This window comes from Eschrichtius robustus, chromosome 3, assembly GCF_028021215.1.
Source record: "Eschrichtius robustus isolate mEscRob2 chromosome 3, mEscRob2.pri, whole genome shotgun sequence".
Classification (NCBI taxonomy): Eukaryota; Metazoa; Chordata; class Mammalia; order Artiodactyla; family Eschrichtiidae; genus Eschrichtius; species Eschrichtius robustus.
This window is the reverse complement of record NC_090826.1, coordinates 65794500-65814060: the sequence shown is the minus strand read 5'-3', so window position 1 is coordinate 65814060 and position 19561 is coordinate 65794500. Positions and strand designations below refer to the sequence as shown.

The window sequence follows — 19561 nt, the reverse complement described above, 5'->3', positions numbered from 1 at the left end:
TAAATGTCTCAGAATTTTGCTTTTAATAACTGATCAATGGTAGTTATATTGTCATTTAAACAGATTGCATTTAAGAAAGAAAAGAGTCTTTCTAATCATGACTGGCTGCTTTATCTTGACATTTTCATTCGACAGAGTCATGTGCAATCAGCACCCATGAACTGAATTAATTACCTGGACTGTTTTTCGTAATATTCATGAATTATTTCTAGTAAAAAATTGCATTGTATGCATGCAGTATAAACTGTTAGCTACAATAACAAATGTGCAACTGTCTGTAATGAATATTTTTTATTGTCACAATAATTTTGGTGATCAGAGAGTCATAAGAACTGAAGAAGCTTTTAAAATGATTACCCAATCTTAATTTCTTTTTCTTTAAGTGAGAAATATGAATTGCATTTAATTAGCTAAGCTATGTGATAGTGAAGCACTGTAGCTCTTTTTATTTAGCTGGCCCCTCAGTCTATTTATTCCAGAGATGCAATTAGAGCACATGAGAGCCTCAGAAAAAGCGATGCCCTGCATTGATTTCAGGAAATAAAAAATTTGCATGACAATACAAATTCTGTCAGCACATGGGGCAGGCTGAAGTCATCACTTTCCAGCTGCCATTACTATATGAAATCAGCTAAATCTTATCATTTGACTGTGGTCTTAGTGTATTTGCAACTGAAATATAAGGCAGCCAGAATTTACAATCAAAAAGTGTCAGCTTTTCAGATTTGACAATAGCATTTCATTTATACTACAATCCACTGTTTCACTTTGTGAGGTGCAAATCACACCAAAATTAGAAGCCAGACTAGACACTTTTAAACCAGTTTTTCCCATTTTTATGTAAAAAGCAAATAATTACAGGATCAATATAAGTTTTTAACCTCTTTCATTATGTCTCCTCTCCCCACTCATCTATGGAATTTCTCTAACATCACTATTGAGAAATTCACTGCCAGGTAGCTCAACACAGGCTTTGGGATCAGACCATCTGCCTTTGAATGCCATCTCCACCCCTTATTAGCTGAGTGAGCTAGGACAAATTAGCTTATCCTCTGTGACTCAACTTCCTCATCTATAAAATTGAAGGATAACAATGGCATACATCACAGAATTATTGGTAGCATTAAATGATATAATAAATATACCACTGCTATTGTATTGCACAGCTCAAGGGGGTACAATTCACACTGTGTTCTGTGTGGAACTGTGAAAATGACATATCTGTGTGTAAATCACTTAACAGCAGTTCCTGGTACAAATAAGCATTCATTTAATAATCATTTTTCTGTGGAATTTATAATCGTTCTTTCTTGAAATTCTTGAGCTTTCTTGAATATCACTTTTCTGCTTCTCTTTCTGTAACTGTTATCTCTTACCCTTAATTGTGGTGTTTCCCAAAGCTCATACGCATCTGATGACGTGCTTTTCTCTTACTCCATCAGGTTTGGTCTGTTATGTACATCTAGAATTAAGGACTGTGCATGAACTGAGACAGAGGTTAAGAATGAAATTCAGAATAAAATCAAGTGGCCTAGTGGTCTCCAAATCTGATTGTGCCTCAGAATTATCTGATGGGACATTAAAAATTACACATTCTAGGTCCACCCCAGACCTACAGGATTGTAGTACTTTGTGTGGAGGGGCTGGAAGTTGTACCACCACCACCGGCACCCCCCCCACCCCCAACCAAAGTTTTCAAGATATTTTAGCTGTTCAGCCAGTTTGGGGATGGAAATCTGGAACCAGCAAGAATATCGGCACTAGTGTTCCACATCAGAGTGGAAGATCCAAGCCAAAAAGCACAGGGGCCAGAGAGCTGGTGGGAAGTAGAGCCCAATTTCAGAGTCAGTCAAGAGCAGGAGAGACCTATCCATTCATGACCCCCTCTGCGTTCCACAGCACCCTCTGCATGTCTCTATCATGGCTCTTAACACCAGTGTTGATATTATAGTCTTGAGCTTATATTTCTTACTCAACTGTGAGATTTGTGAAAGCAGACTTAGTCTCCAGAATTCATCCTTGAATCCCCACCACCTTTTTATTGCAACGATATAATAATGTTGTTAAAATGAGTTATTGAAACCCTAAGTCAGGTCAAGAGAGTGAGTGTATTAGTGTGACTCCTTGGTTGCCTGTACCTAGCAAAAAGCAAGAAAAAGGACTTCAGTATAAGGATACAATGTATCTCATGAAACTCAACCCCAGGTCTCAGGTAGGGACTGGAACAGGAAGCTGAAGTCTATCAGGATTTCCATCTTCGCTTCTCCTTGTGCATCTGCTTCAGTAATTTCTTTCTGAAAGCTCACTTTCTCTGCTTCTCTGGTCTTCAAGCTTTATATTTTGCAGTTCTGATCTCCTGATGCCTAACTCACTGTCTATTCTAATTCCTGGGATAGAGTGGCCAGAAATGACTGGCCTAGTTTGGGTCTAGTGTCCAAACCAGATCTAGTCACTGATTGCCAAGGAACAGGCACATGGGAGAAACTTGGCAGCCAGAGACCATGCCTGTGGATTACAGAGGAAGTCAGTTCCCAGAGAAGGGGTGACTAGATACCCTGAAATGTATTTGTCGCCATGAGGCAGAGTCAGACAAGCAGTCAGAAAAGGAAGCTGACAGTGTGTCAGAGAACTGTAGGATATACAGACTGTCTCAAACAGGAAGCATTTTACTCACTTCCCCAGAGTAGGAACCAATGCTGGCAGTGCAGGGTATGACCAACAGGGGTCTGTTCTGCTGCAACGAGACAGGGACGAGTGTGGCTCCCAGGTGCATTATTTACCACCTGGGTGACGGTGGGTACAGTCCTTAGCCTCTCTATGCCTGGTTTTTTGCATATGTAAAGTGAGGCTAATAATGGTTTCCAGTCTACCTACACAATAAGGTTATTTTTTCAAAATAAACAAAATAATGCATAAGAGCACTTAGTACAGTGCTAAAAACGTATTAAATATTTAATGCTAAAAACGTATTAAATGTTACTGTTATTGTCATTATAACAAGAGATCCTGATATTCTTTGTGGAAAATTTATCACTTTTCATGTGGTAACGTTATGACTTCCAAATATTTATCTCAAGATTTGACCCAAGACTTCAGTTTCTTTTTGTAAACTTTTTAAATTGAAATAGAGTTGATTTACAATGTTGTGCCAATGTCTGCTGTACAGCAGGGTGACTCAGTTATACACATATACACATTCTTTTTTTTAATTTTTATTAATTTAACATCTTTATTGGAGTATAATTGCTTTACAATGGTGTGTTAGTTTCTGCTGTGTAACAAAGTGAATCAACTATACATATACATATATCCCCATATTTCCTCCCTGTTGGGTCTCCCTCCCACTCTCCCTATCCCGCCCCTCTAGGTGGACACAAAGCACCAAGCTGATCTCCTTGTGCTATGTGGCTGCTTCCCACTAGCTATCTCTTTTACGTTTGGTAGTGTGTATATGTCAATGTTACTCTCTCACGTCGTCCCAGAGCTTACCCTTCCCCCTCCCCGTGTCCTCAAGTCCATTCTCTACATCTGCAACTTTATTCCTGTCCTGCCCCTAGGCTCACCAGAACGATTTTTTTTTTTTAGATTCCATATATGTGTTAGTATACGGTATTTGTTTTTCTCATCCTGACTTACTTCACTCTGTATGACAGACTCTAGGTCCATCCACCTTACTAAAAATAACTTAATTTCATTTCTCTTTATGGCTGAGTAATATTCCATTGTATATATGTGCCACATCTTCTTTATCCATTCATCTGTCGATGGACACTTAGGTTGCTTCCATGTCCTGGCTATTGTAAATAGAGCTGCAATGACCATTGTGGTACATGACTCTTTTTGAATTATGGTTTTCTCAGGGTATATGCCCAGTAGTGGGATTGCTGGGTCGCATGGTAGTTCTATTTTTAGTTTTTTAAGGAACCTCCATACTATTCTCCATAGTGGCTGTATCAATTTACATTCCCACCAACAGTGCAAGAGGGTTCCCTTTTCTCCACACCCTCTCCAGCATTTATTGTTTCTAGATTTTTTGATGATGTCCATTCTGACTGGTGTGAGGTGATATATCATTATAGTTTTGATTTGCATTTCTCTAATGATTAATGATGTTGAACATTCTTTCATGTGTTTGTTGGCAATCTGTATATCTTCTTTGGAGAAATGTCTATTTAGGTCTTCTGCCCATTTTTGGATTGGGTTGTTTGTTTTTTTGATATTGAGCTGCATGAGCTGCTTGTAAATTTTGCAGATTAATCCTTTGTCAGTTGCTTCATTTGCAAATATTTTCTCCCATTCTGAGGGTCGTCTTTTCGTTTTGTTTGTGGTTTCCTTTGCTGTGCAAGAGCTTTTAAGTTTCATTAGGTCCCATTTGTTTATTTTTGTTTTTATTTCCATTCTTCTAGGAGGTGGGTCAAAAGGATCTTGCTGTGATTTATGTCATAGAGTGTTCTGCCTGTGTTTTCCTCTAAGAGTTTGATAGTGTCTGGCCTTACATTTAGCTCTTTAATCCATTTTGAGTTTATTTTTGTGTATGGTGTTAGGGAGTGTTCTAATTTCATTCTTTTACATGTAGCTATGCAGTTTTCCCAGCATCATTTATTGAAGAGGCTGTCTTTTCTCCATTGCATATTCTTGCCTCCTTTATCAAAGATAAGTTGACCATATGTGCGTGGGTTTATCTCTGGGCTTTCTATACTGCCCATTGATCTACATTTCTGTTTTTGTGCCAGTACCATACTGTCTTGATTACTGTAGCTTTGTATTATAGTCTGGAGCCTGAGAGCCTGATTCCTCCAGCTCCATTTTTCTTTCTCAAGATTGCTTTGGCTATTCGGGGTCTTTTGCGTTTCCATACAAATTGTGAAATTTTTTGTTTTAGTTCTGTGAAAAATGCCATTGGTAGTTTGATAGGGATTGCATTGAATCTGTAGATTGCTTTGGACAGTACAGTTATTTTCACAATGTTGATTCTTCCAATCCAAGAACATGGCATATCTCTCCATCTGTTTGTATCATCTTTAATTTCTTTCATCAGTGTCTTATAGTTTTCTGCATACAGGTCTTTTGACTCCTAAGGTAGGTTTATTCCTAGGTATTTTATTCTTTTTGTTGCAATGGTAAATGGGAGTGTTTCCTTAATTTCACTTTCAGATTTTTCATCATTAGTGTATAGGAATGCAAGAGATTTCTGTGTGTTAATTTTGTATCCTGCTACTTTACCATATTCAGTGATTAGCTCTAGTAGTTTTCTGGTAGCGTCTTTAGGATTCTCTATGTATAGTATCATGTCATCTGCAAACAGTGACAGCTTTACTTCTTCTTTTCTGATTTGGATTCCTTTTATTTCTTTTTCTTCTCTGATTGCCGTGGCTAAAACTTCCAAAACTATGTTTTATAATAGTGGTGAGAGTGGACAACCTTGTCTTGTTCCTGTACTTAGAGGAAATGGTTTCAGTTTTTCACCATTGAGAACGACGTTGTCTGTGGGTCTGTCACATATGGCCTTTATGATGTTGACGTAAGTTCCCTCTATGCCTACTTTCTGGAGGGTTTTTATCATAAATGTGTGTTGAATTTTATCGAAAGCTTTCTCTGCATCTATTGAGATGATTATATGGTTTTTCTCCTTCAATTTGTTAATATGGTGTATCACATTGATTGATTTGCGTATATTGAAGAATCCTTGCATTCCTGGAATAAACCCCACTTGATCATGGTGTATGATCCTTTTAATGTGCTGTTGGATTCTGTTTGCTAGTATTTTGTTGAGGATTTTTGCATCTGTGTTCATCAGTGATATTGGCCTGTAGTTTTCTTTCTTTGTGACATCTTCGTCTGGTTTTGGTACCAGAGTGATGGTGGCCTCGTAGAATGAGTTTGGGAGTGTTCCTCCCTCTGCTATATTTTGGAAGAGTTTGAGAAGGATAGGTGTTAGCTCTTCTCTAAATGTTTGATAGAATTTGCCTGTGAAGCCATCTGGTCCTGGGCTTTTGTTTGTTGGAAGATTTTTAATCACAGTTTCAATTTCAGTGCCTGTGATTGGTCTGTTTATATTTTCTATTTCTTCCTGGTTCAGTCTCGGAAGGTTGTGCTTTTTTAAGAATTTGTCCATTTCTTCCAGGTTGTCCATTTTATTGGCATATAGTTGCTTGTAGTAATCTCTCATGATCCTTTGCATTTCTGCAGTGTCAGTTGTTACTTCTCCTTTTTCATTTCTAATTCTACTGATTTGAGTCTTCTCCCTTTTTTTCTTGATTAGTCTGACTAATGGTTTATCAATTTTGTTTATCTTCTCAAAGAACCAGCTTTTAGTTTTATTGATCTTTGCTATCGTTGCCTCCATTTCTTTTTCATTTATTTCTGATCTGATCTTTATGATTTCTTTCCTTCTGCTAACTTTGGGGTTTTTTGTTCTTCTTTCTCTAATTGCTTTAGGTGTAAGGTTAGGTTGTTTATTTGAGATGTTTCTTGTTTCTTAAGGTAGGATTGTATTGCCATAAAATTCCCTCTTAGAACTGCTTTTGCTGCATCCCATAGGTTTTGGTTCATCATGTTTTCATTGTCATTTGTTTCCAGGTATTTTTTGATTTCCTCTTTGATTTATTCAGTGATCTCTCCGTTATTTAGTAGTGTATTGTTTAGCCTCCATGTGTTTGTATTTTTTACACCTTTTTTCCTGTAATTGATATCTAGTCTCATAGCGTTGTGGTCAGAAAAGATACTTGATACGATTTCAATTTTCTTAAATTTACCCAGGCTTGATTTGTGACCTAAGATATGATCTATCCTGGAGAATGTTCCATGAGCACTTGAGAAGAAAGTGTATTCTGTTGTTTTTGGATGGAATGTCCTATAAATATCAGTTAAGTCCATCTTGTTTAATGTATCTTTTAAAGCTTTGTTTCCTTATTTATTTTCATTTTGGATGATCTGTCCATTGGTGAAAGTGGGGTGTTTACATCCCCTACCATGATTGTGTTGCTGTCAATTTCCCCTTTTATGGCTGTTAGTATTTGCCTTATGTATTGAGGTGCTCCTATGTTGGGTGCATAAGTATTTACAATTGTTATATCTTCTTCGTGGATTGATCCCTTGATCATTATGTGGTGTCCTTCTTTGTCTCTTGTAATAGTCTTTGTTTTAAAGTCTATTTTGTCTGCTATGAGAATTGCTATGCTAGCTTTCTTTTTATTTCCATTTGCATGGAATATCTTTTTCCATCCCTTCACTTTCAGTCTGTATGTGTCCCTAGGTCTGAAGTGGGTCTCTTGTAGACAACATATATACAGGTCTTGTTTTTGTATCCATTCAGCCAGTCTATGTCTTTTGATTGGAGCATTTAATCCATTTACATTTAAGGTAATTATCGATATGTATGTTCCTATTACCATTTCCTTAATTGTTTTGGGTTTGTTATTGTAGGTCTTTTCTTTCTCTTGTGTTTCCTGCCTAGAGAAGTTCCTTTAGCATTTGTTGTAAAGCTGGTTTGGTGGTGCTGAATTCTCTTAGCTTTTGCTTGTCTGTAAAGGTTTTAATTTCTCTGTCGAATCTGCATGAGATCTTTGCTGGGTAGAGTAATCTCGGTTGTAGGTTTTTCTCTTTCATCACTGCAAATATGTCCTGCCACTCCCTTCTGGCTTGCACAGTTTCTGCTAAAAGATCAGTTGTTAACCTTATGGGGATTCCCTTGTATGTTATTTGTTGTTGTCCCTTGCTGCTTTTAATATTTTTTCTTTGTATTTAATTTTTGATAGTTTGATTAATATATGTCTTGGCATGTTTTTCCCTGGATTTATCCTCTGTGGGACTCTGTGCTTCCTGGACTTGATTAACCATTTCCTTTCCCATATTAGGGAAGTTTTCGACTATAATCTCTTCAAATATTTTCTTAATCCCTTTCTTTTTCTCTTCTTCTTCTGAGACTCCTATAATTCGAATGTTGGTGTGTTTAATGTTGTCCCAGAGGTCTCTGAGACTGTCCTCAAATCTTTTCATTCGTTTTTCTTTATTCTGCTCTGCAATAGTTATTTCCACTCTTTTATCTTCTAAGTCACTTATCTGTTCTTCTGCCTCAGTTATTCTGCTATTGATCCCTTCTAGAGAACTTTTAATTTCGTTTATTGTATTGTTCATCACTGTTTGTTTGCTCTTTAGTTCTTCTATGTCCTTGTTAAACGTTTCTTGTATTTTCTCCATTCTATTTCCAAGATTTTGGATCATCTTTACTATCATTATTCTGAATTCTTTTTCAGGTAGGCTGCCTCTTTTCTCTTCATTTGTTAGGTCTGCTGGGTTTTTACCTTGCTCCTTCATCTGCTGTGTGTTTCTCTGTCTTCTCATTTTGCTTAACTTACTGTGTTTGGGGTCTCCTTTTTGCAGGCTGCAGGTTCGTAGTTCCTGTTGTTTTTGGTGTCTGCCCTCAGTGGCTAAGGTTGGGTCAGTGGGTTTGTGTAGGCTTCCTGGTGGAGGGGACTAGTGCCTGTGTTCTGGTGGATGAGGGTAGATTTTGTCTTTCTGGTGGGCAGGTCCACATCTGGTGGTGTGTTTTGGGGTGTCTATGACCTTATTATGATTTTAGGCAGCCTCTCTGCTAATGGGTGGGGTTGTGTTCCTGTCTTGCTAGTAGTTTGGCATAGGGTGCCCAGCACTGTAGCTTGCTGGTCATTGAGTGGAGCTGGTTCTGGCATTGAGATGGAGATCTCTGGGAGATTTTCGCCATTTGATATTATGTGGAGCTGGGAGGTTTCTGGTGGACCAATGTCCTGAACTTGGCTCTCCCACCTCAGAGGCACAGCCCTGACGCCTGGGTGGAGCACCAAGAGCCTGTCATCCACACAGCTCAGAATAAAAGGGAGAAAAAATGAAAGAAAGAAGGAAAAAGATAAAGTAAAATAAAATAAAATAAAATAAATTGAAATGAAATGAAATAAAATGAAATACAATAAAGTTATTAAAATAATAAATAATTGTTAAACAAATTTTTTAAAGTAATAAAAAGAAAAAGAAAGAAAGAAAGAAGACAGCAACCAAACCAAAAAACAAATCCACCAATGATAAAAAGAGCTAAAAACTATACTAAAAAAAAAGAAGAAAAACAAACAAATAATAAAATGGACAGACAGAACCCTAGGACAAATGGTAAAAGCAAAGCTATACAGACAAAATCACACACAGAAGCTTACATGTACACACTCACAAAAAGTGAAAAAGGGAAAAAATACATACACATCATTGCTCCCAAAGTCTACCTCCTTAATTTGGGATGATTCGTTGTCTATTCAGGTATTCCACAGTTGCAGGGTACATCAAGTTGATTGTGGAGCTTTAATCCGCTGCTCCTGAGGCCGCTGGGAGAGATTTCCCTTTCTCTTCTTTGTTCGCACAGTTCCCGTGGTTCAGCTTTGGATTTGGACCCCCCTCTGCGTGTAGGTCGCCTGAGGTCTTCTGTTCTTCGCTCAGACAGGACGGGGTTAAAGGAGCAGCTGCTTCGGGGGCTCTGGCTCACTCAGGCCGGGGGCAGGGAGGGGTACGGATGCGAGGCGAGCCTGCGGCGGCAGAGGCTGGCGTGACGTTGCCACCAGCCTGAGGCGTGCCGTGCGTTCTCCGGGGAAGTTGTCCCTGGATCACGGGACCCTGGCAGTGGCGGGCTGCACAGGCTCCTGGGAGGGGAGGTGTGGAGAGTGACCTGTGCTTGCACACAGGCTTCTTGGTGGCTGCAGTAGCAGCCTCAGCGCCTCATGCCCGTCTCTGGGGTCCACGCTGATAGCCGCGGCTCACACCCGTCTCTGGAGCTCCTTTAAGTGGCGCTCTTAATCCCCTCTCCTCACGCACTAGGAAACAAAGAGGGAAGAAAAAGTCTCTTGCCTCTTAGGCAGCTCCAGACTTTTCCCAGACTCCCTCCCGGCTAGCTGTGGTGCACTAGCCCCCTTCACGCTGTGTTCACGCAGCCAACCCCAGTCCTCTCCCTGCGATCCGACCGAAGCCGGAGCCTCAGCTCCCAGACCCCGCCCTCCCTGGCGGGTGAGCAGACAAGCCTCTCGGGCTGGTGAGTGCTGGTCGGCACCGATCCTCTGTGCGGGAATCTCTCCGCTTTGCCCTCCGCATCCCTGTTGCTGCGCTCTCCTCCGTGGCTCCGATGCTTACCCCCTCTGCCACCCGCAGTCTCCGCCCGCAAAGGGGCTTCCTAGTGTGTGGAAACCTTTCCTCCTTCACAGCTCCCTCCCACTGGTGCAGGTCCCGTCCCTATTGTTTTGTCTGTTTTTTCTTTTGCCCTACCCAGGTACGTTGGGAGTTTCTTGCCTTTTGGGAGGTCTGAGGTCTTCTGCCAGCTTTCAGTAGGCGTTCTGTAGGAGTTGTTCCACATGTAGATGTATTTCTGGTGTATCTGTGGGGAGGAAGGTGATCTCCACGTCTTACTCTTCCGCCATCTTGAAGCTCCTCCCCTAGACATGCTTTTTTTAAAAATATTCTTTTCCATTATGGATTATCACAGGATACTGAGTGTAGTTCCCTGTGCTGTACAGTAGGGCCTTGGTGTTTATCCATTCTAAATGTAATAGTTTACATCTACCAACCCCAAATTCCCAGTCCATCCCTCTCCCTCCCCACAAGACTTCAGTTTCTGAACTCCAGTTGAACACTGGACTTTCAATTAGATGTCACTTCAAATTTAAAAAGAGCCAAATCAACCTCATGCTCTTTTTCTATGACAACTGTATAACCTCTTCCACCTGCTAACACTCCCATCTGTTTTAATAGCATCAACATTTCTTTAAACTGAGATAAAGACCAGAAGTGACTGAGAATCACAATTTCTAGGTCTGAAATCTCTTTGTTTGGCACCTTTTTTTGACTTCTCTCTTTTACACCCTAAGTCTTAGCATTCATCAAGTGCTTTTTATCTTTTTCGTGTAATTCTATGACTAAGAATGAACATTCACTGGGGGCTTCCTAAGTGCCAGCCACTGTTTTAAGCAGTTTTACAGGTATTAATTCATTTAAGCCTCATAACATCTTTCTGGCATAGGTACTATTATCATCCCCATTTACAAATATGGAAACTGAGACTCAGGGACGTGATATGATCTGTCTAGGGTCACTGCTAGTAAGTGATAGAGAGCAGGCAGTCTGACTCCAGAGCCATTGCTCCTAACCCGTAAGCCACACGACTGCTCTGTGATGATCCTGGAATCTGTCTTTCCATTACTTCTACCACTTTGGGTCGTATCTCACATGACTTTACCTCTATTACTGCAATCGACTCCTGGTTGGTCCCCTTGACTTTGCACTTTGTGATACAACTTATATATGGCCACCAGATTGCTCTTCCTTAATTAAGCCCTGCTTCTACCTTGTCCTTCCTTTGTTCCAAATCCTTCTATGACTCCCTGTGGCCTAGGATATATTAAAAAACTTCCATCCCTGGCTTTTTAGGCTTTCTGTAGTCTGGTTCCATACCATCTCTTCAGCTTTATGTTTTCCTCCTCCTGTTCCATTATCTGTGACTCCAATCAGGCTGATCTTTTCACTGTTCCTGAAAACATGCTGTTCTTTCCTAACTCTGTGACTTCATACATCTCTAAACTTTATTTGTCCATCTCAAGATATTGTGGCTCTAGGAACCCTTCCTTACTAATCTCAACTGAATGTGACCTTTTCTTCCTTAGAACGTTCCTGACGCTTTCCTTTTACCCCCTCTTACGATATCACATTCTGCCTTATTTGATAGCGACTTGTGTTCTTTTCTTATTTCTCTCCCTGCTTCACCACTTTGTTAGCCTGTTGAAGGCAGAGACTGTGTTTCACTAAATCTTGTATCCCCTGCAGTGCTTCTTCTAATGCAGAGCACATAACAGGCGATCAATACATAGTTACTGAATTTAACAGAATTCTAGTTTCACTCACTCAGAATGTTTCTCTTTTCCCTTTTGTTTTGTTCCAGTCTTTCACAAAAATCTCACTTCTTGAATGAAACCCCCTTGACTGCTCTAGTCCTTGATGAAACCTACTTTCTCAGAACTCTTGTAACACTTCAGGCCAATACATATAACTTAGTACTTGATTAATCATTTTATACGGTATATTCATTGTTCATGTATTACAACACAGGGCCTGATATATAAAGATTCTCAACAAATATTTGTTGAATGAATCAATATGTCGATCTTGCCCCACCAACTGTAAGGTCTCGAAGACAGGGACCATGCTTTATAGATCTTCTGTGTCCCCTCAGAGCTCTCAGCATGTAATAGGTGCTTTATGAATATTTGCTGACTGACTGGCTCTTGGATTTCTGTTGCAAGTCTGTCCTTACCTTCCTGTTGTTCTGCCCTCAGCCTGTGATTACATTGAAGAGGTTTCTGAGTCCTCAGGTCTAATTTCCCCACTGAGAACAGGCTGAGTCAGGTTGCTGACACACAGGCCTCTTTTTACCAGTCCCTTTTGATTCTGTCTTTGAATCAGAACTAGGCCTTCTTACAGGGACAAATCCCTGGAGGAAGAGAGCAGGAGTCCTTAGGTTGGGGAAGAAGAGTCGGGGATTGAGAATTGCAAAATATAAACCTTTGGCCAGAAATAATTCTACAGAACTTGTTACTGGGCCTACCCAGTACATGTGAGGGAAAGGCCATTCTGTGTCTACTTTGTACTGTTTAAAGACAAGGGAAATATTTGGCAATCATGATGCAAGAGTAAATGACTAGGGCCCATCTTCAGATGGCATGAAGTCTGCCAGTAGATCTAAAAAAAAAAAAAACAAAAATAACATTTGTATAATATAATAATGATTTGTATATACCATATAGCCAACATGGCAGAGACCAACAGTGACTAGTATTCCAGCTTCTCGAAGGGAAGCCTCATCTACTGAGAGGAAAGGGAGAACTGGGATAAGCCGACATCTCTATTATGCTGCACACCTCACAAATACACAGCAATACTTCGGAATGGCAGATGGTAGAATGTGCTTTTGCAGACTGGAAGGGCTTCAAGTTTTGCTGTCCTGGCTGCAATCTATAATGTTGCTGCTCAGAACTGTGGGAGATATGTACACAGTGTGTCTAAGAATTATGGTCCTTAACAACTCTTCCCAGACTTGCTTCTAGCTGGAGAGAGGGAAAATGATTGACAGCTGTATCCTAGGCATACTGATGTTTCACTGGACCAAAGAATGAGTTCAACACTGCACTGAGCAGTGGACTAGCTAAGATATAAATTTTTCCTTTATTAATATTTTATATGTATTTATTTGCCATTTCATTGGCTTATATGCTTAGCAAGATCTTTGTTTTAAATGCAGGTGATCCAAGGATACATGACCCACATTTCAAGGGGCCCATTGTCAACAGGTAAGCAATTCTTTTCTCTGGAATGTATTTTTTAACAAACACAGAAAGCTTATTTTTTGGTATCATTTTCCGGTCAATGGAGAATTGTGTCTACTGTGAGGGGGAAATGACTTATTTTTAGCCTAAATGTCACCTTATTTATACAGGGTACAGGTAATAAATCTTTCCATGAGTCATAAATATCCCCTCCTGTTCAGCAAATGAACTGCCTTAATTTATGACTGAAGAGTTTGTATTTCTGATAAAGAGAAGCCAAAAATGCTTTATAAGATTTAACCCCTTTGTGGAGAAGGAAACACATTCCAGTAGCTGTCTTACGCACCCGTTTACTCTGATTCACCACTGCAAGTGCAGAGTTGCTATGCCAACTTCTTCCACACAGGGTGTTTGTGCTACTCAGCCTCCCAAAGCAGAGAGCTTTCTGAGAGACAGACATTCACCAATGCATCATGTATGCCTTAGGATATTTTAAAATGCTCTAGGGAAGTGTGTACTTGTCTTAACTGGTGCTTCTCCTGCAAGGTTGCATAGCGTTTAAAAAGTATCCAATAATTCATAGGCCTCTTTTATTATTATATTTTACCCTCTATTCCCAGGCTTCCTGCTAATCAAAAAGGGGGTTTGCAGAGTAGAATGGCTAAAAATGAGGAGAAGATTATGCTGTGTGTAGCTGTTTTTCCACTTAGCGTTGACTTTAATTTCTGGCAGTTGCATGTCATAATAAACTGTGATGTGAAATAATGATCAGCATGCTTATTTGCACTTGCCAGCCATCAGCATGTATATGAGCATTACTGTTATGTCTCTATAATATCCCAGCTTTAAACAAATGTGTATCTAGTTTATTCTAATTCTGTAGGAAGCCAAGTTATTTGTTTGGCTTACTCTTTCAAAGGTGTACCTATGCCCTCTTTAGAGTAAGTCTGAAATCTCTCTCATTCTCTCCATGGTAACACCATGAACACATTTTGTTGTCCAGTGTACAAATAGCCTCATTTGATATGGAGGTTACTTTTATTGTACTTGCATTCATTTTATAATAACTAATTTGTATGAACAGAATCTAGCTTATTGGCCTCAAGGGACCCCTAGATATAATCTGGATTCAATAGTAGTAACAACAACGATAATAATAAGTGAACTGCCCCATTTGGACAGATGAAATACAGATTACAGATGTGCCTTTTCTAGCCATAGAGAAGAAAGCAGAGCTCAGTCTGGCTGGCTGTAGGTGTGGGCAGGGAGGTGAAATCTCTTGTCTTCAGTTATTTAGAATTTAGTGATGGAACCACGCAGTCCAGGTGAAGTCTAAACAACTACAATAAAGAGAATAATTTATTTTTACTAAGGACCTTTTGTGATGTCCTAGGTATCACAGAGGCCTTCAAAGGTGAAATGGTCATTGTGTATACATACCCCTCCCCGCCAGATCTTCAATCCAAGAACGGAGAGAAGTATTGTAAAACCACAGGGGCTTAACTATAGGAAGACACGGTTTAGCCCATTGGTAACTTCTCAGGCTGCAGGGGTCAATAATGCCTTTCCTGGGAAAATAATTGGAGTGTTTAAGGAGCAAGTGAGAAACCCCACCTCCTTCACATTACCTCTTGCTTACTATAACATTTTTTTGCTTACATAATGTCACTTTCCTTTTGAGAGGTCCAAAGTCTTATCAGATATTCAGGCGGACCCTCACGGCACTGTCTGCTCATCACCCACCATGTTCTGTGCACCTCTCTCTGTTTACAAGGACATCGTTTTGTGCCTAGTGATCACCCAACTGCAGTTGTTTCTAGGAGAGGTGAAGGAATGATGGTAATGCCACAGGAGAGATTAACTCAGTTTCTCATTTGTCCCCATCTACTAAGATAAGAATTGGACGTGTGGAAGCTATTGCCCCGTAGTGTTGACCAAAAACAAACAAACAAACAAACAGTGATTTTGATAGCCCCTTTTGAAAGAGTAGTTATCCAGTGCCTATGCTTTGTCCCCTATATCCAACAGAAGTTTAGCACTGGATTGAGGTGAGATTTGTAGAAGTTTAAGGGCTGTTCAGCACTGTTCTCGGCAGTACATTAGAGGGCAAAAATGAATGCACATAGAAAACTAAAAAATAAATCTCTTTTACAAGGTTCTACATGAGAAATTCTCTTATAATTTTAGAACTAAGAAAATTTTTCATTTAATGGAGAGTTAATATACTTTCTCCTGTTAGATAGGGAGAACTGTAATCCACTGTTTCTCCTTTTGTCTTGACTTGTAGAAAGCCCACTGATACATTTAATTTCAGTGCCAGCAACTACATTAGCCTTTGAGTTAAGCATTTCTTTTCAGGACTTTGAATTTCTATTTCTATTTTAATAATGCTATTGCATCCAGTTTTAAGTCATTTCGTTTATATTCATTCTGAAAAGAGGCAGCATATAGGTGGACAGGTAAATAGAAATGAAAACCTTGGATGTTCCATAATTGACTCTTTTCCCTTCTCTACACACAAAGTAGGTGAAGGACATATGACTCATACTGATCAAATTGGTAGGTTTCACAATGCTGAAAACAACTATTATTATAGAAGGTGGAAAATCTGTCTGGAATGTAATAAGATGCATTTATTTTTACCTGAGGCATTGGGGAGAGGTTAAACTCACTATCATGAAGGGATTCAAGGAGAGAATGAAGAGGCGTTTATTAGGGATGTTGTAGAGGGGATTCATTCATATAAAGGAGTTAGACTAAATGACCTCTGAGTTCTTTCCAATCCTGAAATTCTATGACTCTGTGATTCAACATTTTTTTAAAAATTAATTAATTAATTAATTAATTATTTATGGGTGTGTTGGGTCTTCGTTTCCGTGAGAGGGCTTTCTCTAGTTGCGGCAAGTGGGGGCCACTCCTCATCGCGGTGCGCGGGCCTCTCATTATCGCGGCCTCTCTTGTTGCGGAGCACAGGCTCCAGACGCGCAGGCTCAGTAATTGCGGCTCACAGGCCTAGTTGCTCCGCGGCATATGGGATCTTCCCAGACCGGGGCTCGAACCCGTGTCCCCTGAATTGGCAGGCAGACTCTCAACCACTGCGCCACCAGGGAAGCCCCCAACATTTTTTATTGTTATAATTAGCATACAATATTACTTTCAGGTATACAACATAGTGATTTGATATTTTTTATTCATTATGAAATCACAGTAAGTCTAGTTACCATCCATCACCATACAAAGTTAAAATATTATTGACTATATTCCCTATGTATATACTATATCCCTGTGACTTTTTTATAACTGGAGGTTTGTGCCCCATAATGCCCTTCACCTATTTTGTTCTATCCTCCCATGCCCCTCCCCTCTGGCAACTATCAGTTTGTTCTCTGTATTTATGAGTCTGTTTCTGTTTTGTTTGTTCCTTTGTTTCTTAGATCCCACATATAAGTGAAATCATATGGTATTTGTTTTCCTCTGTCTAACTTATTTCACTTAGCATAGTACCTTCTAGGTCTATCAGTATTGCCACAAATGGCAAGATTTCACTCTTTTATGGCTGAGTAATATTCCATTACACACACAGACACACACACACACCACACCACACCACATCTTCTATATCCATATACTGAGGGGCATTTAGGTTGCTTCTGTGTCTTGGCTATTGTAAATAGTGCTGCAAAGAACATATCTTTTTGATATCTTTTTGAATTAGTGTTTGATATCTTTTTGAATTAGTGTTTTCATTTTCCTCAGTTAAATACCTTGAAGTGGAATTGCTGGATCAGATGGTAGTTCTATTTTTAGTTTTTAAAGGAACCTCCATACTGTTTTCCATAGTGGCTGCACTAATTTACATTTCCACCAATAATTCAGCAGAGTTCCCTTTTCTCCACATCCTTGCCAACACTTGTTTCTTGTCTTTTTGATCATAGCCATTCTGACAGGTGTGAGGTGGTATCTCACTGAGGTTTTGATTTGCATTTTCCTGTTGATTAGTGATGTTGAGTACCTTTTCATATGCTTGTTGGCCATCTGTCTTCTTTGGAGAAATGTCTATTCCGGGTTTCTGCCCATTTTTAAGTCAGGTTGTTTATTTTTTTGATATTGAATTGTATGAGTTGTTTATATATTTTGTATATCAACCCCTTATCACAAGTATTGTTTGCAAATATCTTCTCCAATTTAGTAGGTTGCATTTTCATTTTGTTGGTGGTTTCTTTCACTGTGCAAAAACTTTTTAGTTTGATTTAGTCACATTAATTTATTTTTTGCTTTTGTTGCCATTGACTATTTGGAGATGTATCCAAAAACATATTGCTAAGACCAATGTCAGAAAGGTTACTGCTTATGTTTTCTTCTAGGAGTTTTATGGTTTCAGATCTTTCATTTAAGTTTTTAATCCATTTTGATTTTATTTTGTATATGGTATGAAAAAGTTGTCTAGTTGGATTCTTTCACAATTAGCTGTCCAGTTTTCCCAACATCATTTATTGAAGAGACTGTTTCTCTCCATTGTACATTCTTGCATCCTTTATTGTAGATTAACTGACCATATAAGAGTGGGTTTACTTCTGAGTTCTCTATTCTGTTCCATTCATCTATATGTCTGCTTTTGTGCTGGTATCATGCTGTTCTAATTACTATAGCTTTGTAGTATAGTTTGAAATCAGGGAACATGATACTTCCAGCTTGGTTCTTCTTTCTCAAGATTGCTTTGGCTATTTGGGGTCTTTTGTGGTTCCATACAAATTTTAGAATTATTTGTTCTAGTTCTGTGGAAAATGCCATAGGTAATTTGAAAGGGGTTGTATTGAATCTGTGGATTGCTTTGGGTAATGTGGACATTTTAACGATATTAATTCTTACAATGCATGAGCACAGAGTATCTTTCTGTTTATTTATGTCATCTTCAATTTCTTTTATCAATGTCTTATAGTTTTCAGAGTTAAGGTCTTTTACTTCCTTTTTAAATTTATTCCTAGATATTTTATTTGTTGAAGTAACAGTAAGTGGGATTGTTTTCTTCATTTCTAATGGTTCATTATTAGTGTATAGAAAAGAAACAGATTTCTGTTTATTAAATTTGTATCCTGCAACTTTACTGAACTCTTTTATTAGTTTCGTTAGTGTTTTGGTGAAGTCTTTAGGGTGTTCTATATGTAGTTATGTTGTCTGCAGATAGTAACAGTTTTATTTCTTCCCTTTCAGTTTGAACACCTTTTATTCCTTTTTTTTGTCTGGTTACCATGGCTAGGACTTCCAATACCATGCTGATTAAAAGTGGTAAGCGTGGGCATCCTTGTCTTGTTCTTAATCTTAGAGGAAAATCTTTCATCTTTTTACTGTTGAGTACAACGTTGGATGTGGATTTGTCATATATGGCCTCTATAATGTCGAGGTATGTTCCCTCTATACCCACTTTGTTGAGAGTGTTTATCATAAATGGATGTTGAATCTTGTCAAATGCTTTTTTTCTTCATCTACTGAGATGATCATATGATTTCTTACATTTGTTTCATTAATGTGATGTATCACATTGATTGATTTGCAGCTATTGAACCATCCTTCAATCCCTGGAATAAATAAATCCCACTTGATGATGGTATATGATCATTTTAATGTATTGTTGTATTCAGTTTGCTGATTTTTTTTTGAAGATTTTTGCATCTATGTTCATCAGGGATATTGGCCTGTAATTTTGTGTGTGTGTGTGTGTGTGTGTGTGTGTGTGTCTTTGTCTGATTTTGGTATCAGGGTAATGCTACCTCATAGAATGAGTTTAGAAGTACTACCTCCTCTTTAATTTCCTGGGATAGCTTGAGAAGAATTGATAACTCTTCTTCAAATGTTTCATAGAATTCCCCTGTGAAGCCATCTGGTCCTGGAATTTTGTTTGTTGGGAGTTTTTTTTAATTAATGTTTCAATATCATTACTAGTGATTGATCTGTTCAGATTTTCTATTTCTTCCTGGAAATAGAGTCTTGGAAGTTTTGGAAGATTGTATGTTTCTAGGAATGTATCCATTTCTTCTAGGTTGTCCAATTTGATGGCATATAACTGTTCATAGTGTTTCCCTATTCATTTTCTGTCTGGATGATTTATCTATCGATGTAAGTAGGGTATATAACTCCCCTACTGTTATTGTATTACTGTTTCTTTCTTTATGTCTGTTTATATTTTGGTTTACATATTCAGGTGCTCCTTTGTTGGGTGCATAAATGCCACAAAATGT

At 38.9% G+C, this 19561-nt stretch overlaps 1 protein-coding gene across 1 annotated transcript in view; it reads left to right on the top strand.

The window, feature by feature from the left end:
• SLC44A5 (solute carrier family 44 member 5) overlaps positions 1 to 19561 on the top strand; it is a 372145-nt gene that overhangs the window by 201052 nt on the left and 151532 nt on the right. Inside the window, exon 2 of the mRNA XM_068538021.1 lies at positions 13301 to 13349. Within this exon, the coding sequence (XP_068394122.1) occupies positions 13301 to 13349 (49 nt within the window). The remainder of the gene's footprint in view (positions 1 to 13300; positions 13350 to 19561) is intronic.